General features: G+C 51.7%; 1 protein-coding gene across 1 annotated transcript; it reads left to right on the top strand.

The window, feature by feature from the left end:
• Window positions 1–371: 371 nt before the first annotated feature.
• Window positions 372–16,035, top strand: ANKLE1 (ankyrin repeat and LEM domain containing 1). The gene is made up of 9 exons (XM_077331969.1): window positions 372–736; window positions 4,035–4,187; window positions 5,417–5,522; window positions 7,063–7,171; window positions 7,290–10,076; window positions 11,356–11,518; window positions 12,234–12,405; window positions 14,040–14,169; window positions 14,256–16,035. Exons 1-9 carry the CDS (start codon window positions 672–674, stop codon window positions 14,426–14,428), a joined length of 3,858 nt encoding a protein of 1,285 aa, XP_077188084.1. The 5' UTR covers window positions 372–671; the 3' UTR covers window positions 14,429–16,035.

Here is a 16,035-nt window from a genome sequence, read left to right on the forward strand (position 1 = left end):
TTCTTCTAACCACAATTATAATTTATACAATCCAGCAAAGTTTGAGCCTACTGTCACTTTTAAGACCAATAAAGTGTAATTCTGGATATAAGCTTTCGTGTGCATGCACAGCTTCTGAAGAAGACCCTAATAAATATTGTAAACGTCAGTATTTTAAAACCCAGCAGCAAAAATAAAACTTCCGTACTTAAAAGCCGGCACTTGAACAAGAACCCGCATTGCTGGTGCGCGGACAAAAGTTCTTTCCTCCTTTCCGTCACAAGCTCTAGGATTACGCTGTCAATCAAGACGTTTAACCAATCAATGGACCGGGATGGAGGAGGAGGCGGAAACGTTGTGCCCTTCAGCCAATCCCCGCAGAAGAGAAGCCTCCGGGGCAGGGCGGGAATCTTCAAACCTTGCAAACAAGATGGCGGCGCCAGGGCGGCGCGGGTGCACAGTCGCACCTCCTCGTGTCTCGGACCCCCGCGTAGTGAGGTCCACGGCGCTCGGCCACATGGCTGTGGCGCCGCAAGGCTAAGTGTCCACTTTTTCGTTGCTTGGGGATGGGTGAGACCGAGTCCAACCCCGCGGCAGACGGCTGCGAAAGGAATGCGCATGCGCGGCCGGCTTGAGCGTGCGTAGATGTATCATCTCTCTCTTTCTACTCGCGATCGCCCCCTAATGGGAAAATGAAGCCAAGCACTTTACAGCTCGCCACCCGCTTATGCGAAGCGCTGCAGGGCGAGGAAACCGAGTGAGTGCATGCGTGGGGACGCAGCTTCACGTGTCTGCCGGGGAGGCGGAAGGAGGGGGGGAAACAAATTTTCCATGAAATTTTTTTTTTGCATGATCAAGCCTTTATTTCCAGCTAAACCGCTAGCAAAAATAAAAAGCTTGCAGATATGACCTTCCCCCCTTTTTTCATTTTGGGGTCCTGTTTTATTATTTTTGATAAAGAAAACGCCACTGCCAAAGGAGACAAAAGCGGCCCTCCTTTCTTTTTTGTAAAAAAAAATCACGTCTACTACTAATATTAATTGCTACTAACAGTGGCCGCACATGTTCCGTGATGGTGGTTTTGAGTTTTTTATTTCTTGGACGTTTCTGTTTGCAAAGGAAGACCCTCTTCTGCAAAACGCAAGTATTTGCAAACAACCGCCTTGTCTCCCTGCGAGGTGCTGTGCTTTGTTCTGATCCAGTAGAGCTCTACAGCTGTTCTGTGAGCAGAACATCTGGATATATGTTGATAATAAAGGCCAGAGCGAGCATAACCACTCAGTCATCGGGAGCTTCGACACATCTTTTTTTTAATTAACAAAACAAGACCTTGCGTTTGCCTTCCAATTCATATCTTAAGATTCTCCCTTTTCTTCTTTTTTCTCCGCCTGCGTCAAGGCATGTCTGGACATGTCACAAGGGATGTGGTTGCAGGGTGCGGGCCGCTGGGGTGTTTTGCCCAAAGAAGTTATGAAAATCTAAACACTGTACGGCAGAGTTTACAGGACCCTTTACCAAAGCCTAGAACACATTCCGGTTACTTGGACTTGTTGAGACCATGGGGTCTCAAGAAGCTCATGCGAAGCAGAGATTAAAAATTACAGATTAGGATCCCTTGGGGATCAGAAGACCAGTAATTGAAACTCAGACTGGTGCAATTCTTCCTTGTTCTGGCCTCCCTCACAGACCTCGAGGCGGCTTACAGTATAAATAGAACACTAGTACAATATCGGTGGACAATAAAAGCAGCTGTTCTAAAACCTATGAAAGTCTCCGATTAAAAGCCTGCGATAAAAGCTAAATCAAAATGCCGTCAGAAGTTAAACATCTTCAGCCGCCTCTGGAAAGATTTCCGTGATCTGAAGAGAAACCAGAGGCAGGTGAACGGGAATCACATAGAACAAGATAACCATTTGAAATACCTTGGTATAAACTTTAGTTACAGTGATAAATGGGTACATCATAGGGAGAAGGCTATTCAAACCATGAAGGGACAAGTAGCTCCCCAGGCAAAATTCTTCCATCGGGAGGGAAATAGGAACTGTCCGGCAGCCTTGAAAATTTATGGAAATAAAATAATCCCCCAAATTATTGTCGGAATCCCAGTATGGATTGGTGCATTTAACGGTGACCGAGGAAATTGTCAATCAGCCTTTTTCAGACAAATGTTAGATGTCCCTAACTGTGTTGCAAACCTCACACTCGCAACTGAACTTGGCCAACAGAAATTGGACATTTGAGCTTGGCTGCTCACGGGTATGCTATTGATTGATTGATTACATGGCGGTTCACATGTAAATATTGGTTAAAACTTCATTTTCACTCTCAGCCGCAATCTTTGCTTTCATACATGGTAGGAGACTCTTATTTTTCCAAGGGATTTCATGAGATAATTCTCCATAAACTTGGTTGTTTAGGATTAGATATTTCATCTTTAATCAATTATGAAGAACAGTCTTAAAGCTAATAACGCAAAGACTAGAAGACCACAATGTTCAATCAGTGAGTTCACCAATCTGTAGGGCGGGGGTAGTCAAACTGTGGCCCTCCAGATGTCCATGGACTACAATTCCCAGTTTGCTGGCAGGGGCTTGTGGGAATTGTAGTCCATGGAGGGCCGCAGTTTGACTACCACTGCTATACGGTGTATACATGTAGTTGTTGGGATATCCCATTGTCATATAAATCGATGCCACCTTGTTTACCTGTACTAGGTGAAGACCCCCTTAAAAGAGCCTTTCTTTTAGCACGGTTTAATCCTTCGAATTTGTCTAGGGCAGTGGTCCTCAACCTTCTTAATGCCGCAACCCTTTAATACCTTTCCTCATGTTGTGGTGACCCCCAACCATAAAAGTAGGCAAGTGTTCTTTCACAGAACTTAAACCATAACTGACCAATGGCGTGAAGATCCATTGTTCATGATTGTATACACACTGTTTTTTTCCCCCCGGAGTTTCTCCGTTCAGTTCTGACTCTTGTCCCACCATGCCGATCTGGCTCTTTTCCACTGATCCAGACAGATGAACGCTCTATCTTGATCTACCCCGCAAGGCTGTTGTGTGGATGGGCCCTCCCCAGCCAAGCTGCTTGCCCAGGTGTATTTATAATCCTACTGTCCTCCAAAATAACTTTTCTTGACTTCAAGAGAGCAAGATCCTTCGCGTTCTTCAACCTCAAGCCTCAAGGCTGTTGTGCAGATGAAATGGAAGAGGAGTGATGTCAGCCACTTTGGGACCCCCTTGTAAAGAAGGGCTGCTCGCCCTGCCACAATCCCTGTGAAAGGGTCATTCAACCCTCAAAGGGGTCAGCACTGGTCTAGGGGCTGATTTCCCCAAATTCCATTTAACGAAAGTACTTGTTTGCATGGGCGCAAGTGTTCAGTTGTCCTAAATTTTTGAAGCATCAACATTCCCTAAAGGGCCGGGGTGGGGTGAGAAGGCGTCCTTCACGGCCCACCTCCAATTAGTCTAAGGACCACATGTGGTCCGCAGCCCACAGGTTGGGGATCGCTACCATAGGCGATAACTTCAAGAAACTGAAATAGGATTGCATAGAAGAGAAACAGCTGGTTAAAATGAGGCTAAGTAAGAAAAACCCATCAGCTATTTGGGGGATAGACAAAATTTTGTTGACCATTTTAAGAATAAATCTCCCATTGATGGGAGACTGTTGATATCAAATAAGGTACTATTGATGTTATCCTAGATGCCCTCATCTGTGAACTTTATTCATTGTGGATTTACTTTCTTATGCCAATAAAGGTTTTCCGAATCTGCCACCTGATGATTAACAATGAGGCGAGCCAGAGGTCCTTTGCAGGGAAGTGGTTCCATAATTGTGGTGCTACCACTAGTAAGGCCCTCTTCCCTGGGGGATTTTCAGAAAACTCCAGTTGAGACCCTGTAAGAGCAGATGACAAGCAGTCCTAAGAACTTTTTGTGGAGAGTAAGCCCAGACTTGCTTCTAAGTAGTCCTGCTTGTGATCGCTCCCCGGGTCCCAGGAGGATGACTCTCCAGGCACTCTTCCGATTCTCACCTGTGCCCTTGATTTCCAGGATGGTGGAAGTTCTTCTGAAAAGGGGCGCAGACCCCAACCTGGTTCTGCCCGAGGGGGTTGCCCCCATCCACTTGGCCGCCGGCATGGAGCAGGAGAGTGGGGTGCACTGTCTCAACCTCATCCTGTGGTATGGAGGGGACCCAAATGTCAGGTACTGTTGAGGGGCTGCTTCTCTAGGGGGGAGAGGAGGCTTTTCCCAAAATATGCATAATCATTACAATGCATAGCCAGTCATCTCTGCGTGATCAAGCTTTTTGCATGGAAGTCTCGATTAACCATGTGGGGAACTGCAAGGCCCACCCATCCTCCAGCTCCAGGAAATTCGGCAGGGCATCTGCTGGTGGGTTAGGCGGACGGTACACTAGACAGGTAGCCAAACTCTCCACTGTGTCCCACGCTAGGCCCACAGATTCAATTTTGCGATGGTTGGGATAGGGAGCGCCCTAAAGGAACAAGAATTTTGGACTACCCCTCCCAGCCTTTTGTTGAGGATTGATGAAGGATTGGGAACCTGGTTGGAATTGCCTCTTTCAGGGCAACTATCTTGCCCTCTGGTGCCCAGGTCTATATTCTACTCTACAAAACAACTCTGTAAGGCTGCTATTCTATTATTTACAGACCTGGCGTAACCCAACGCCAATGTCAGAGAAAGACTGTTTTTCCTAGCTCTGCCACCCATGTTTCTCGGGATGATATGGTTAGAAGGGGTGTGAGCATTACCAAAACTCCCACCCCTTGGTTTAAACCACCTTCTCCCACCACCATAGTTCCACCAATTCCCAGGATACCCCCCCCCCGGCTGGCCTCCCTACTATTCTTCCACCTTCTTCATGCTCTTCACTCCTCCCTCCAAGCTGAGCAGGAGCGCAATGAAGCCAATGAGGAACTGAAGCATATTTTTATGGGGTTATGGCTCTACTTTCTTCCCTGGTTTGCCACCAGCTGAAAGCCAGCGTTACTGCAACCCCCACAGTGGATTGGCCATGATGGTCACTGTAATTAGGATAGATATGGACAGCATGCCTGGGCCAAACACGGTGAAATTGGCCTTGACCTGAGCCAGGGCCTTTTCAGTCCTGGCCCCAGCCTGCTGGAATGCGCTCCCAGGAGAGATCAGGGCCTTGTGGAACTTCAGACAGTTCTGCAGAGTTGTAGGGCAGAGCTATTCCACCAGGCTTATGTTCAGAGCCCAAAATAACATCCACCAATAAATTCTGGTCTCATTGCTGGAAAGGAGAGGTTTTTGGTGGATTGACAATGTTTTAAATTTTTGATATGTAGTTTTACACCATGTTGTCACCCGCCCTGAGCAATTCTGGAAGGGTGGGATAAAAACAAAAATTTGTCTAATCCTCTTGTCCTGTACCCCTGTTATTTCAGGTCTGCGGATGGTCTGACTCCCTTGCATGTGGCAGCTTCTTGGGGTTGCTTTACCTGCTTAAAGATCTTGCTGATGGAAGGGGGAGACCCCAATCTGGAAGACCATGTGAGTTAATGTGACTCTGAACATTCTTTTTAAGATTCCCCCACTGTTTGTAAAGCAGCGAGAATGATTCATCTTTGGGTAACGTCAGTGGAAGGGAAGCAGCTACATCGATGGCTTATTGCCTTTAGCCCCATTTGGCTCTCTTTTTTGAGCCATCACTCACACTCTGAGAGTCTCTTGTTTCAGCTGGGAATGAAAATGGGGGTGAGGCCTGAGGAACTAAGAGCCCAGAGAGACCCCTTGTTGCTTTGGAGCTGCCGCTGAAATAAAAGCGGACATATTTGCCCCTGTGAACAATTGGAGCTAGCACTTTCAGTGTTCCAAGCACGTCATCCCTTCCAACAGCCCTGCAAAGTAGGCTGGAGAAATTATCTCTGGTTTTCCGGCAGGAAAGTCTGAGAGAAGAAGGAAGAAGAGTTAGTTTTCATGCCCTGCTTTTCACTGCCCAAGGAGAGTCCCTTTCTCTCCCTACAACAGACACCCTGAGAGAGGCTGAGAGCTCTAAGAGAAGCTGCTCCGTGAGAACAGCTTCTAACAGGACTGTGACTAGCCCAGCGTCGCTCAGCTGGCTGCATACGGGGGGGTGGGGAATCAAACCCAGCTCACCAGAAGCTGCCACTCTTAACCACTGCACCAGAAAAAGAGTTGTTTTTTATACTCCGCTTTTCACTCCCTGTAGGAGTCTCACCTTCCCTTCCTCTCCCCACAACAGACACCCTGTGAGGTAGGCCAAGCTGAAAGCATTCTGGCAGGACTGCTTGGTCAGAACAGCACTGTCAGGACTGTGACTGGTCCAAGGTCACCCAGTGGGCTGCATGTGGAGGAGGAGCGGGGAATCAAACTCAACTCGCCAGATTAGAAGCCGCCACTCTTACTCATGACACCCTGCTGGCTTGCCCAAGGGCTCTGAGTGACGTTGCGACAGAAGCAAAATTTGAATGTCAGGCGAGGGCAGTGAAAGTCCAAACTTTGCCCGTACTGAAGTTCTTTTTTCATATCAGTTACTTGAGTCTTAGCTCTTTGAGCAGAGAGAGAATGCATTTATTAGGACTGACGATGAAACGTCCACCAGGCGGTGAACAAGTTTTTGCTTTCACGGGGCTCTCTGCCAGACGGATGCCAAGTACAAAAAAAGGCAGAGGGAGAGATGTCTCTGAAATTCCCCCAGCCTACTGCTGGTGAGGAGGCGATTGTGCTGCCTCAGATGGCAGAACAGAGGTGTGCGGCTGCAGCTGAAGCAGCCTGGCCATCTCAGAACTGAGCTGGGTGCAAGCCAGGAGTTCTGAGAGTCAGGCGGATCAGCTATTTTGGTTGCCATTTGGCTGCACCAATTCAAAGTCCCAAACTGCACCCATTCAAAGTCCCAAACGTGCCCTAAGGCTGTCGGAAGCAAAACAAGGATGGCTTTCGAGGGTCAGCCTAGAAACGAAGAATGTCAAGGACGAAAACAGCTTCTCAGGCCATGTGGCCTGACGGTGAACTCATGGTTCATCTTCAGGAGAAACGTCTCGGTTTCCCCTCCTCTGCTTTTGTATTTCAGGACGGGAACAGAGCCATTGACCTCGCCGCGGAGCAAGGGGACGAGATGTGTGTCCACATCCTCCAGCACTTCCCGGCAGAGCCAAGGCAGGGCCAGAGCGCCTGGATGTGTAAGTTCAACGCTGAAAGGGGGGTAACAGCCGCCCCCGCCCCTCGATAGCTGCCTGGATCCGAACCCCAAGAAACGTAACCCCGGGTTTCCTTTTGCTCCTTCCCTCCTGCTGCCAGCCCACAGGCGAGCGGAGAGCTTCCTCTCCACCGACACCGAGCACTTCTCCGAAATTGGCAGTCTGCTGTCTGAAGAGGAGGGTCATCCTGGCTGGCCTACCAGGGCCATGAAAGACGTTTTTGAAGATGCGGGTCATGGCAGTTCCACGCAGGACCGTGTTTCAGCTGCTCCGGCTGGGCAGCCGAAGAACTGGATCCCGGAAGATGAAGCCTGTTCCTTTGAGGACCATCCGTCCTCCTCATGGCTGACTGAGGTCTCTCAGCAACACGGAGCATCTCTCCACCCCTGCAGACGGCATGCTTTGCTCTCAGGCGGCAGCAGTCCTGGAGACCAAGCCCCAAATCCATCTCCAGGTCGGGTTCTCGAGGGCCGGCCTCGGCGCCCCAAATCGGAGGATCCTATTGATACCCCCCCACCTCCCGGCTTCACAAGCACTACAGACGCAAGGTGGCGGTGGTCTCCGGATCCAGCGGCTTTTCGAAGCGGCATCTGCCCCGACTCTCCCATCGACTCGCGGTCGGGAGCTGCTAAATCGAGCCTGGAAGCGTTGAGCCGCCCGGCTGCTCCTGCTTGCACCGTTTGGGGGGACTGTGACTCCACCCTCGACCTTTCCCAGTACAAGAGCTTTCTCGGTCCAGATCTCCTGGCCAAGATCACCGGCCAGGAAGGGCTGGACGCCACCTCGCCGGATCACCCCTACCTTTTCTGCCACTTAGATTCCACGGCCACGCTGGACTTGGACAAGACGGTGGTCGACCCGTCGTTTCGGGCCAGGGCGTGTGGGCAATCGGACGGATGCCAAGAGGAGGGGAAGTCTTGCAGCGAGAGCTCAGAAGATGGCGGCAGCAGCAGCCAGTATGCCTCATGCGACAGTGAATGTTACGCAAACTCCTCCGGAGCACCATCCTCCTGCTCAGTTTCAGAGCACTTGGCAAGCAAAGCAGGCCCTGCCGGTTCCCCAGGCAGCAGAGACAAGGTACAAAGTAATAGTTTCTTACCCCAAGACCTACATCCTGGGGCCCCAGAGAGCTGTCCAGGAGCGCATGTAGGCACACCATCGACTGGCAGAGCTGCGGCCTCTCCCACCCAACCCGGGAGCACAGAGCACATGCATGACAGATCTCATTTTAGAGAAGCATTTTCCAAGATATGTGCAGGAAACAGATCTTTGGACCTTCAGAACACTGGACAGAGGGAATGTTTGTGGAACGTCAGGGAGCCAGGCGTCTCCCGAATGCCTCAGGGTGAGCTTCTCAGAAAGGATCCTACAGAGAACTGGGACTTCTGCACACAGCCCTTGAGAGAATCACAGCGTCTGACTGTTCCCAACGATCCTTTGGAAGCTCTGGCTTCTGGCACCGGGGAACAAAACACTGCTGCTCAAAAGCAGAAAGGATCAAGCGGAGGCAGCTTTGCCAAACAGCGGCTGGAGCCGAATGTGGATGAAGAGAGAAGGCCTCTGTTGGGTCCTTCTCAGAGCCTCCAAGGTGCAGTGGAGAGAGGAAGGGATATGTGGGCCAGCGACACAGTGCTTCTCCAGAGGGGATCTGAAGAGACGCAGCCTTTGCCCGTTGGCGAGAGCTCCACCATGCCGGCGGACAGCGCCGTGGCTGCCCTGCATCATGCTCTGAGCCTCGGAGAGGGTGAGACCCCAGAACTGGACATGAGGCTGAGGAGGATGATGCTCGCCACCAAGGCCTGCCCCTCGCCGTTGCTCCAGCCAGACCAAGCGCCCCGCCACGTCACGCCCCGCTCCAAAAGCCGCACGGCTGCCTCTGCCAACCACGCCAGCGGCAGCGCCTCTCTCTTCGACGAAGCCCTGGAGATGCCGAGGCGCCCGAGGAGAGTGAGAGGTCCCCATGGGACGCCGCTGACGACCAGCAAAGCAAGGAAGCCAGAGGAGGGCCTGAGTAGTGGGAGCTCCCCTTGCCGGGTGGAAAGAGAAGCCAGCAGCCCAGAGGATACAGAATTAACCACAGGTAGGCCCAGGAGCTGCCGGGAAGTCAGCTGCCAGGTGTCTTGTGCTTCAGGCCTCGGGGCACCAACAAACTCCAGGAGAAAAATCTGCACAGATGTTATGAACTCCAGCCGGGAGGCCAGCGGAGCACATGGTGTCGACTGCTGTGGAAGCCCAGAGGAGAAGCCGCCGTTAACAGAGAGCACATGGCTGCCGAGGGAGGAAGAGGGGGAAGGCACCGCCCAGGGAGGGGCTTTTTGCACGGAGCTCGGAAAACCAGGTGAGCAGCACAGCTGCTCCCCCCCGAGACCGCCCAGTCGGTCGAGGGTTAGTTTCAGCCGGCTTTCCTCCAGAGGTCCATCCGGCGTGCCAGGACGCATCAGCCCTCTGCCTGAAATCCTGAGCCCTGGTCCTGAATCCTGCCACCCTGGGGTTTCGCTGTCGCCTGGAGGCCGGCCCGTAAACCTCAGTGCCGGCGAGCCCGTGGAGTACCTCTACGTGGATGAAGACGAAGGCCACACCCTTGTCGAGCGGCACGTCCCGAGCACGGACTGTGCAGCAGCCGACACCACAAGCTCCGAAGACACTATTATCTATGACTGGAGGGCGTACACAAAGAGCCACGTGGCAGAGCCCTCAGACCAGGAGAACAGTCCCCCACGGGCCCTCCCGGAGCTGGACTGCCTCTCTGACGAGGCTCTGGTCAGGAAGCTGAGAGATTTCGGGGTCAACCCGGGAATGGTGACGGAGATTACCCGGAAGGTTTACGTGCAGCTGCTGGAGAAGCTGATGAGTGACCCCAAGAGCAAGGCCCGGAAGGGTTCCGCAGGTGGGTGTGCTTTCCCCTCTGGCCATCAGATCTTGGTGGAGCCCTTTAAATTGCCCAGTGGCGCTCCTTCATGCGAGGCACCTGTGCATGTGTGAGAATCAAAAGCTCACCATCCAGGCACCCTGTCCCATTTGGCCTCGGTCCCACACTGGGTCTCCTTTGCTTCGTTTGCAACTCCTAGTGGTTTGATTCCCAGAATTGGCATGAGACACGGAATGGGGGGATGTGTGTAGGAAAGAACGCTCTCCTTAAGTTTGCGTTCTGGTGTAAGGTTCATCATACCAAAAGGGGTCACGTGGAAAGCCGGGCAAAGCTGTTAGCTCCATGCCTGACCCTGGAGAATCTAGCCACAGCGACTCATGCAACAATCACATCTAGATTAGACTACTGTAACTGGCTCTATACGGGCCTACCCCTGGCCTTGACCCGGAAACTGCAGCTGGTACAGAATGCCACTGTGTGGGTCCTCGCCGGGTCATAGTGGAAGACACGTATTTTTCTGGTCTTCCAGCAACTGCATTGACTTTAGGAGCAGGGACCACCAACAGGTCGGAACTAGCAGAGCACAATGCTCTTTGGGAGACGGGGCTCTTCGGGGGATAGTTTGAGGAGGATAGCCAGTTTGGTGTAGTGATTAGGAGGGTGGACTTCTAATCTGGCATGCCAGGTTCGATTCTGCACTCCGCCACATGCAGCCGGCTGGGTGACCTTGGGCTTGCCATGGCACTGATAAAACTGTTCTGACCGGGCAGCGATATCAGGGCTCTCTCAGCCTCACCTACCCCACAGGGTGTCTGTTGTGGGGAGAGGAAAGGGAAGGGGACTGTAAGCCGCTTTGAGCCTCCTTCGGGTAGAGAAAAGCGGCATATAAGAACCAACACTTCTTCTTCTTCTAGCCCTAGTGTTGTGTGGTAGAAGAGCAAGATTTGAGCCTGCAAACACTTAGAGCTAAGATTTTCAGGGCGTGAGCTTTTGTGAACCTCAACTCCATCCATCCTAGTTGTGGCTGGCGAAGGGAACTGTCTCTTGGAAGCCGTGCCCCCAAAATCTTAATGCTCTTTAAAGTGCTACTGGAACCTATCTTGACTTTTTGCGTAATTAACTGTAACGTACAACCAGGGTCTTTTTTTTTTTTTAATGGAACGGCATGGGGGTTGTGAAGGCAGGGTTGTTTTCCTGGGGGAGTCTTAAGAGAGATGCCTCCCAGTCTGGTTGGCTTCTCGAAATGGATCCCTGGCTGGTCATGGTGGGGATAACACGCTCTTCTGCTTGTGCCCAGGGTACAGCCCGGAGCTTTCCGCTGCCCTGGAAACCTACCAGATTCCGTACAGCAAAGACGACGAGATGACGCTGTCCAGGCAATTTGACCAGCCGGACAAGAACCGGAAGTGGAGGGAGGGGGTGCTCAAGTCAAGCTTTAACTACCTGCTGCTGGATCCCAGGTGAGGAATCCGTTCTCCGGGATTGCAGCTGGACTGTCCTGAGCTTTCTGAGCATGGGGGAGGCGCTGCAAATGGGATCCCCATGGTGATGGAGGGTGGGTGGTAAACCAATTCCATCCATCTCAGTCGTTTGTTCCTTGCGAATTGTGACTCTCTTTAGAAGTCCTCCCGAGCCAGGGAGAGCAGTGGAGAGGCGTGAATCTATCCCTTCCCTTTCTTCTTGACTTGATCTAGTAGCGCCGAGGACCCCGGGATCGTGGCCTTCAAAATTTTTGCTGCCCTTCTTTGGGAATCTGGAGAAGCCGCCTTCATGTTTTCCAAGGGTTGCTTTGCATTTCTCATGGAAGTGGGGTTCTAAAGAGGAATATGGACTCTTCTGTCTAGACCAGGGGTAGTCAACCTGTGGTCCTCCAGATGTCCATGGACTACAATGCTGGCAGGGGCTCATGGGAACTGTAGTCCATGGACCTCTGGAGAACCACAGGTTGACTACCCCTGGTCTAGACTGCCGCTGAATGGAGAAAGAACTGGAGCGGGAGCTGAACAGAGAATGCAAGGGGGGGGGGGAAATATGCACATATGCACCGAGCATTCTCCAAGTCTGGCCTTGCCACTTGATGCAGTGAAACCCTTGGCTTGGTAGAATGCCCCAGCACACTGCTCCTGGGCACAGCTCCCCCCGAGTCACCTAACCTGCAGACACATCTCTTCCCAGGGTCACGCAGAACCTGCCCTTCCGCTCGCAGTACGTGAGCCAGGCGGAATGCTTCCGGACCTTCATCAGCGCCATCTTCTACGTGGGGAAAGGGAAGCGGTCCAGGCCCTATTGTCACCTCTACGAAGCCTTGACACACTACAAGGAGAGCCAGAGGAAGCGAGGGGCCAAGGTCCGAACTCATTTCATTTGTCCGTCCCGCTAAAGAAATATCGAGGAAGGAGACAGGAGGGATGGCCAGTTCTCCTGGCGGAAACAAAACTGGCTTTGGTTTTCTTTTGCGGTCACCAAGGAATAGTTAACTCAGGGGTGGGCAAACTGTGGCCCTCCAGATGTCCATGGACTACAATTCCCATGAGCCCCTGCCATGGAATTGTAGTCCATGGACTAAGTTAAATAGTCGAGACCCAGGTGGTCCGAAGTTTTACCGGCCTCCCTCCACCTCCTCCTCCTTTGACTCCCCCTAATTTGATGTCACCTCCAATCTAGGGTAACCAATGGAGGGCATAAAGTGGATGGGAGGTGGGGATGGGGTTTAAAATTGTTTTTATTGTACTTATTGTAACTTATTTTATTGAATATATTATTGTTGTGAACTGCACCAAGCTCTTATGGGGAGGGCGGTATAGAAATTAATTTTATTATTATTACTACTACTACTACACTTAATACTAGAACATACAAAAAGGCCAATTCCATCTAGGGCAGCATTCAGTTTCCCACAGAAGCCAGGAGGTGTTTAAACAGGACATTGAGGTTGGGGGGAGAACAAAACCTTCCCTGGGGTGTTTTCCCACAGTGCCCAGTCTTTAGAGGTATACTGGTTCTGACTATGGCTAATAGTCACTGAAAGCCTTGGGCTTAATCCCCTTTTGAAGGACCAAACTGAATGTGTCAGGCAGGGTAGTATGGGGTAGAGGAAGCCGTCTATTTTGATACAGACGCCCGTTCATTTCTGTCTGAAAGTGATCAGAGAGGTCTTTTTACTGAACCCTGGGCACAGATAACACTAAACTTTTAGCCCTCTCTTTCTGTCCTCGACTGGACCCCTATTCTCAGCACTTTTCTTCCAACTGTAAGGCAGAATATTAAGTATTTTTATAATTTACAGCAGGGGCAGTCAACCTGTGGTCCTCCAGATGTTCATGGACTACAATTCCCATGAGCCCTGCCTACAAACGCTGGCAGGGACTCGTGGGAAATGTAGTCCATGAACATCTGGAGAACCACAGGTTGACTACCCGTGATTTACAGGGAGCCTGTAGCCCCAGAGATGGTGGGACGGCATGAAGTAAGTTCATGAAACTCGTCACCCCCACCACCCCCACCACCCACTGCGTGCCCAAGAAATCTTTACAGGGCACCCTGTGAGATCGATCCGCCTTTTGCAGAGAGAGACTATGTCCCCAACCCAGCTTGCCCCAAATAGGTCCCCTTTCCTTCCCCAAGGAAGGACAGAAAGGCAGTGTGAAAGAAGAGCGGACCCTTGGAGAGTCTGTCTGGCTGTGGCTGTGCCAGGCCTGTGCCCCTGATCCAGCGGCCAACCTGTGCCCACCGCATGCTTGCAGGGATGACAGAAGAGCCAGCTGGTCGCTTTGGAGGTCATCCACTGTCGCTTCCTGATGGGAAAGGGCGGTCCAGTTTCTTGGTCCGTTTTTCAAACTCGCTGCATCCCGAGTTGTCGGGCGGGGGGTGATTGGCCGTCCAGTAGCCCACGCCAGCCATGCCCACAGCACAACCCCCGGACTCTCTCCACCAGCCTGGCTGTTCTTTCCTGAGCCCCCTCTCTTGTCGGCCCCCCCACAGGCATGCCCCAAAGTCCAGCACATTTTGGATATCTGGGCGAGCGGAGAGGGAGTCATCTCCATGCACTGCTTCCAGAACGTCATCCCTGTCGAGGCCTACACGCGGGAAGCCAGCATGGTGGACGCCATCGGTAAGGACCGGCCTCGCGGGAGCAGGGGGCGGGGGCGTTGCGTGGGACCCGCCTTCTCCTGACACACCTTTCCCATCCGCCCCCAGGGCTGAGGATGCTGACCAATCAGAAGAGGGGCAACTACTACGGCCTCGTGGCGGGCTGGCCCATGAAACGGCGCCGGTCCTTGGGTGTCTATCTATTGCACAGGGCCATGAAGATCTTTTTGGCGGAGGGCGAACGGCAGCTGCGGCCCACAGACATCCGCAGAGGACAGTGACCGGGCAGCGGTTGCCTTTTCCCCGTCCCCTGGAGTCTCCGTCACGATCCTTTCGAGAGCCGTTGAAGATTCGGGGTCTCCCACCGATGCGTAATGGCTGAAGAAGGGGTTCGTTGGGACTGCAGGGCTGGTTGCAGCTGCGAGGAATCAGCATGTAAAAGGCCGGATGGCTAGTTGCAGACCCGCCCACCCGCCTGGGGCCAGCTATGTCGGCTGCCTGCGGAGCGGTCCAGTCTCCCTGCAAAGCCACCTGTGGGATTCTGCGCCGTTCCTCCCCCTTTAACTGTTCAATGGCCTCCTTTTTCTTATTTGTCAGGGACGGTGTAAAACAATAAGGGGACTTTTCAGAAACAGGAAGGCGAAGGCTAGCAGAGGTTTTCCTTTGTGGGAGTTTTCTGCCGGTTTCTTTCTGGAAGTGAAATCACCGGTGGGGGTGGACAGACGGGATGTCCCTTTTAAAAATAATTTTCTTTTCCGATGAAAATGAACGACAGCCGTTTTTGAGAACACTTTTCTTAGTCGCGGTGACCCGTTTTAGACCATCATGAATGCTTTTATGGTTCTGGGGTTTTTTATACTTTTTTGTATGAATGATTTATACTTTTTTGCATTAAATGATCTTGCTTGGATCGGACTCCGGACCTCGACTCTCCTCAGTGGTCGCTGTGAGATCCTGGCCCTTCTCTTTTGTAGTCTTCAGCATCGAAAGCAAAAGTCATGAAATGGGACATTTGTTTTCGGCCAAGCCAGGCCTCTTGGTCTATCCGGTCCACCGTCTCAGTGAGGGAGCTCTTCAATGAACGGCCTCGCGTTCTAGGAATCTCTGGAATCCAGTGCACAAAATAAATTGACTTTTTAAAATGTCCTCTTGAAAAGATCCAGAATCGTTAAGAGCGGCAGATTCTAATCCGGAGAACTGGGTTTGATTCCCCATGCCTCCTTCGCATGCAGCCCGCTGGGTGACCTTGGGCCAGTCACAGTTCTCTCCAAACTCTCTCAGCCCCATCAACTGCACAAGGGGCCTGTTGTAGGTAGAGGAAGGGTAGACGATTGTAAGCTCTTCCACATGCAGCGAGCTAGGTGAACTTGGACTAGTTACAGTCCTGGTAGTGCAGTTCTCACAGAGAAGTAACATCAGGGCCCTCTCAGCCCCACCTACCTCACAGGGTGTCTGTTGTGGGGAGAGGAAAGGGAGGCAACTGTAAGCCCCTTTGAGACTCCTTCAGGTAGAGAGAAGCGGCATACAAGAACCAACTCTTCTTCAGCAATATCAGGGCTCTCTCAGTCTCATCAACCTCACAGGGGAGAGGAAAGGGAAGGCGATTGTAAGCCATTTTGAGGCTCCTTTGCGTAGAGAAAAGTGGCTTATAAAAACCAACTCTTTTCTTTAGTAATATCAGGGCTCTCTCAGCCTCCCCTCCCTCACAGGGTGTCTGTTGTGGGGAGACGAAAGTGAAGGTGATTGTAAGCCACTTTGAGGCTCCTTTGCGTAGAGAAAAGTGGCTTATAAAAACCAACTCTTCTTCTACCCATTAACTTGCATCACCCTGCCTCCTTTTGTTAAATATATTTTATTTGGAAGAATAAAAAAAAAAAAAAGGAAATAA

This window comes from Paroedura picta, chromosome 4, assembly GCF_049243985.1.
Source record: "Paroedura picta isolate Pp20150507F chromosome 4, Ppicta_v3.0, whole genome shotgun sequence".
Taxonomy (NCBI): Eukaryota; Metazoa; Chordata; class Lepidosauria; order Squamata; family Gekkonidae; genus Paroedura; species Paroedura picta.

Coding starts and splice junctions, on each gene's coding strand:
- ANKLE1 (XM_077331969.1), top strand. CDS start 672: ATGAAGCCAAGCACTTTACAGCTCGCCACCCGCTTATGCGAAGCGCTG. Junction 7,172..7,289: donor GGGCCAGAGCGCCTGGATGT/GTAAGTTCAACG, acceptor TCCTGCTGCCAG/CCCACAGGCGAGCGGAGAGC. Junction 11,519..12,233: donor TACCTGCTGCTGGATCCCAG/GTGAGGAATCCG, acceptor ATCTCTTCCCAG/GGTCACGCAGAACCTGCCCT.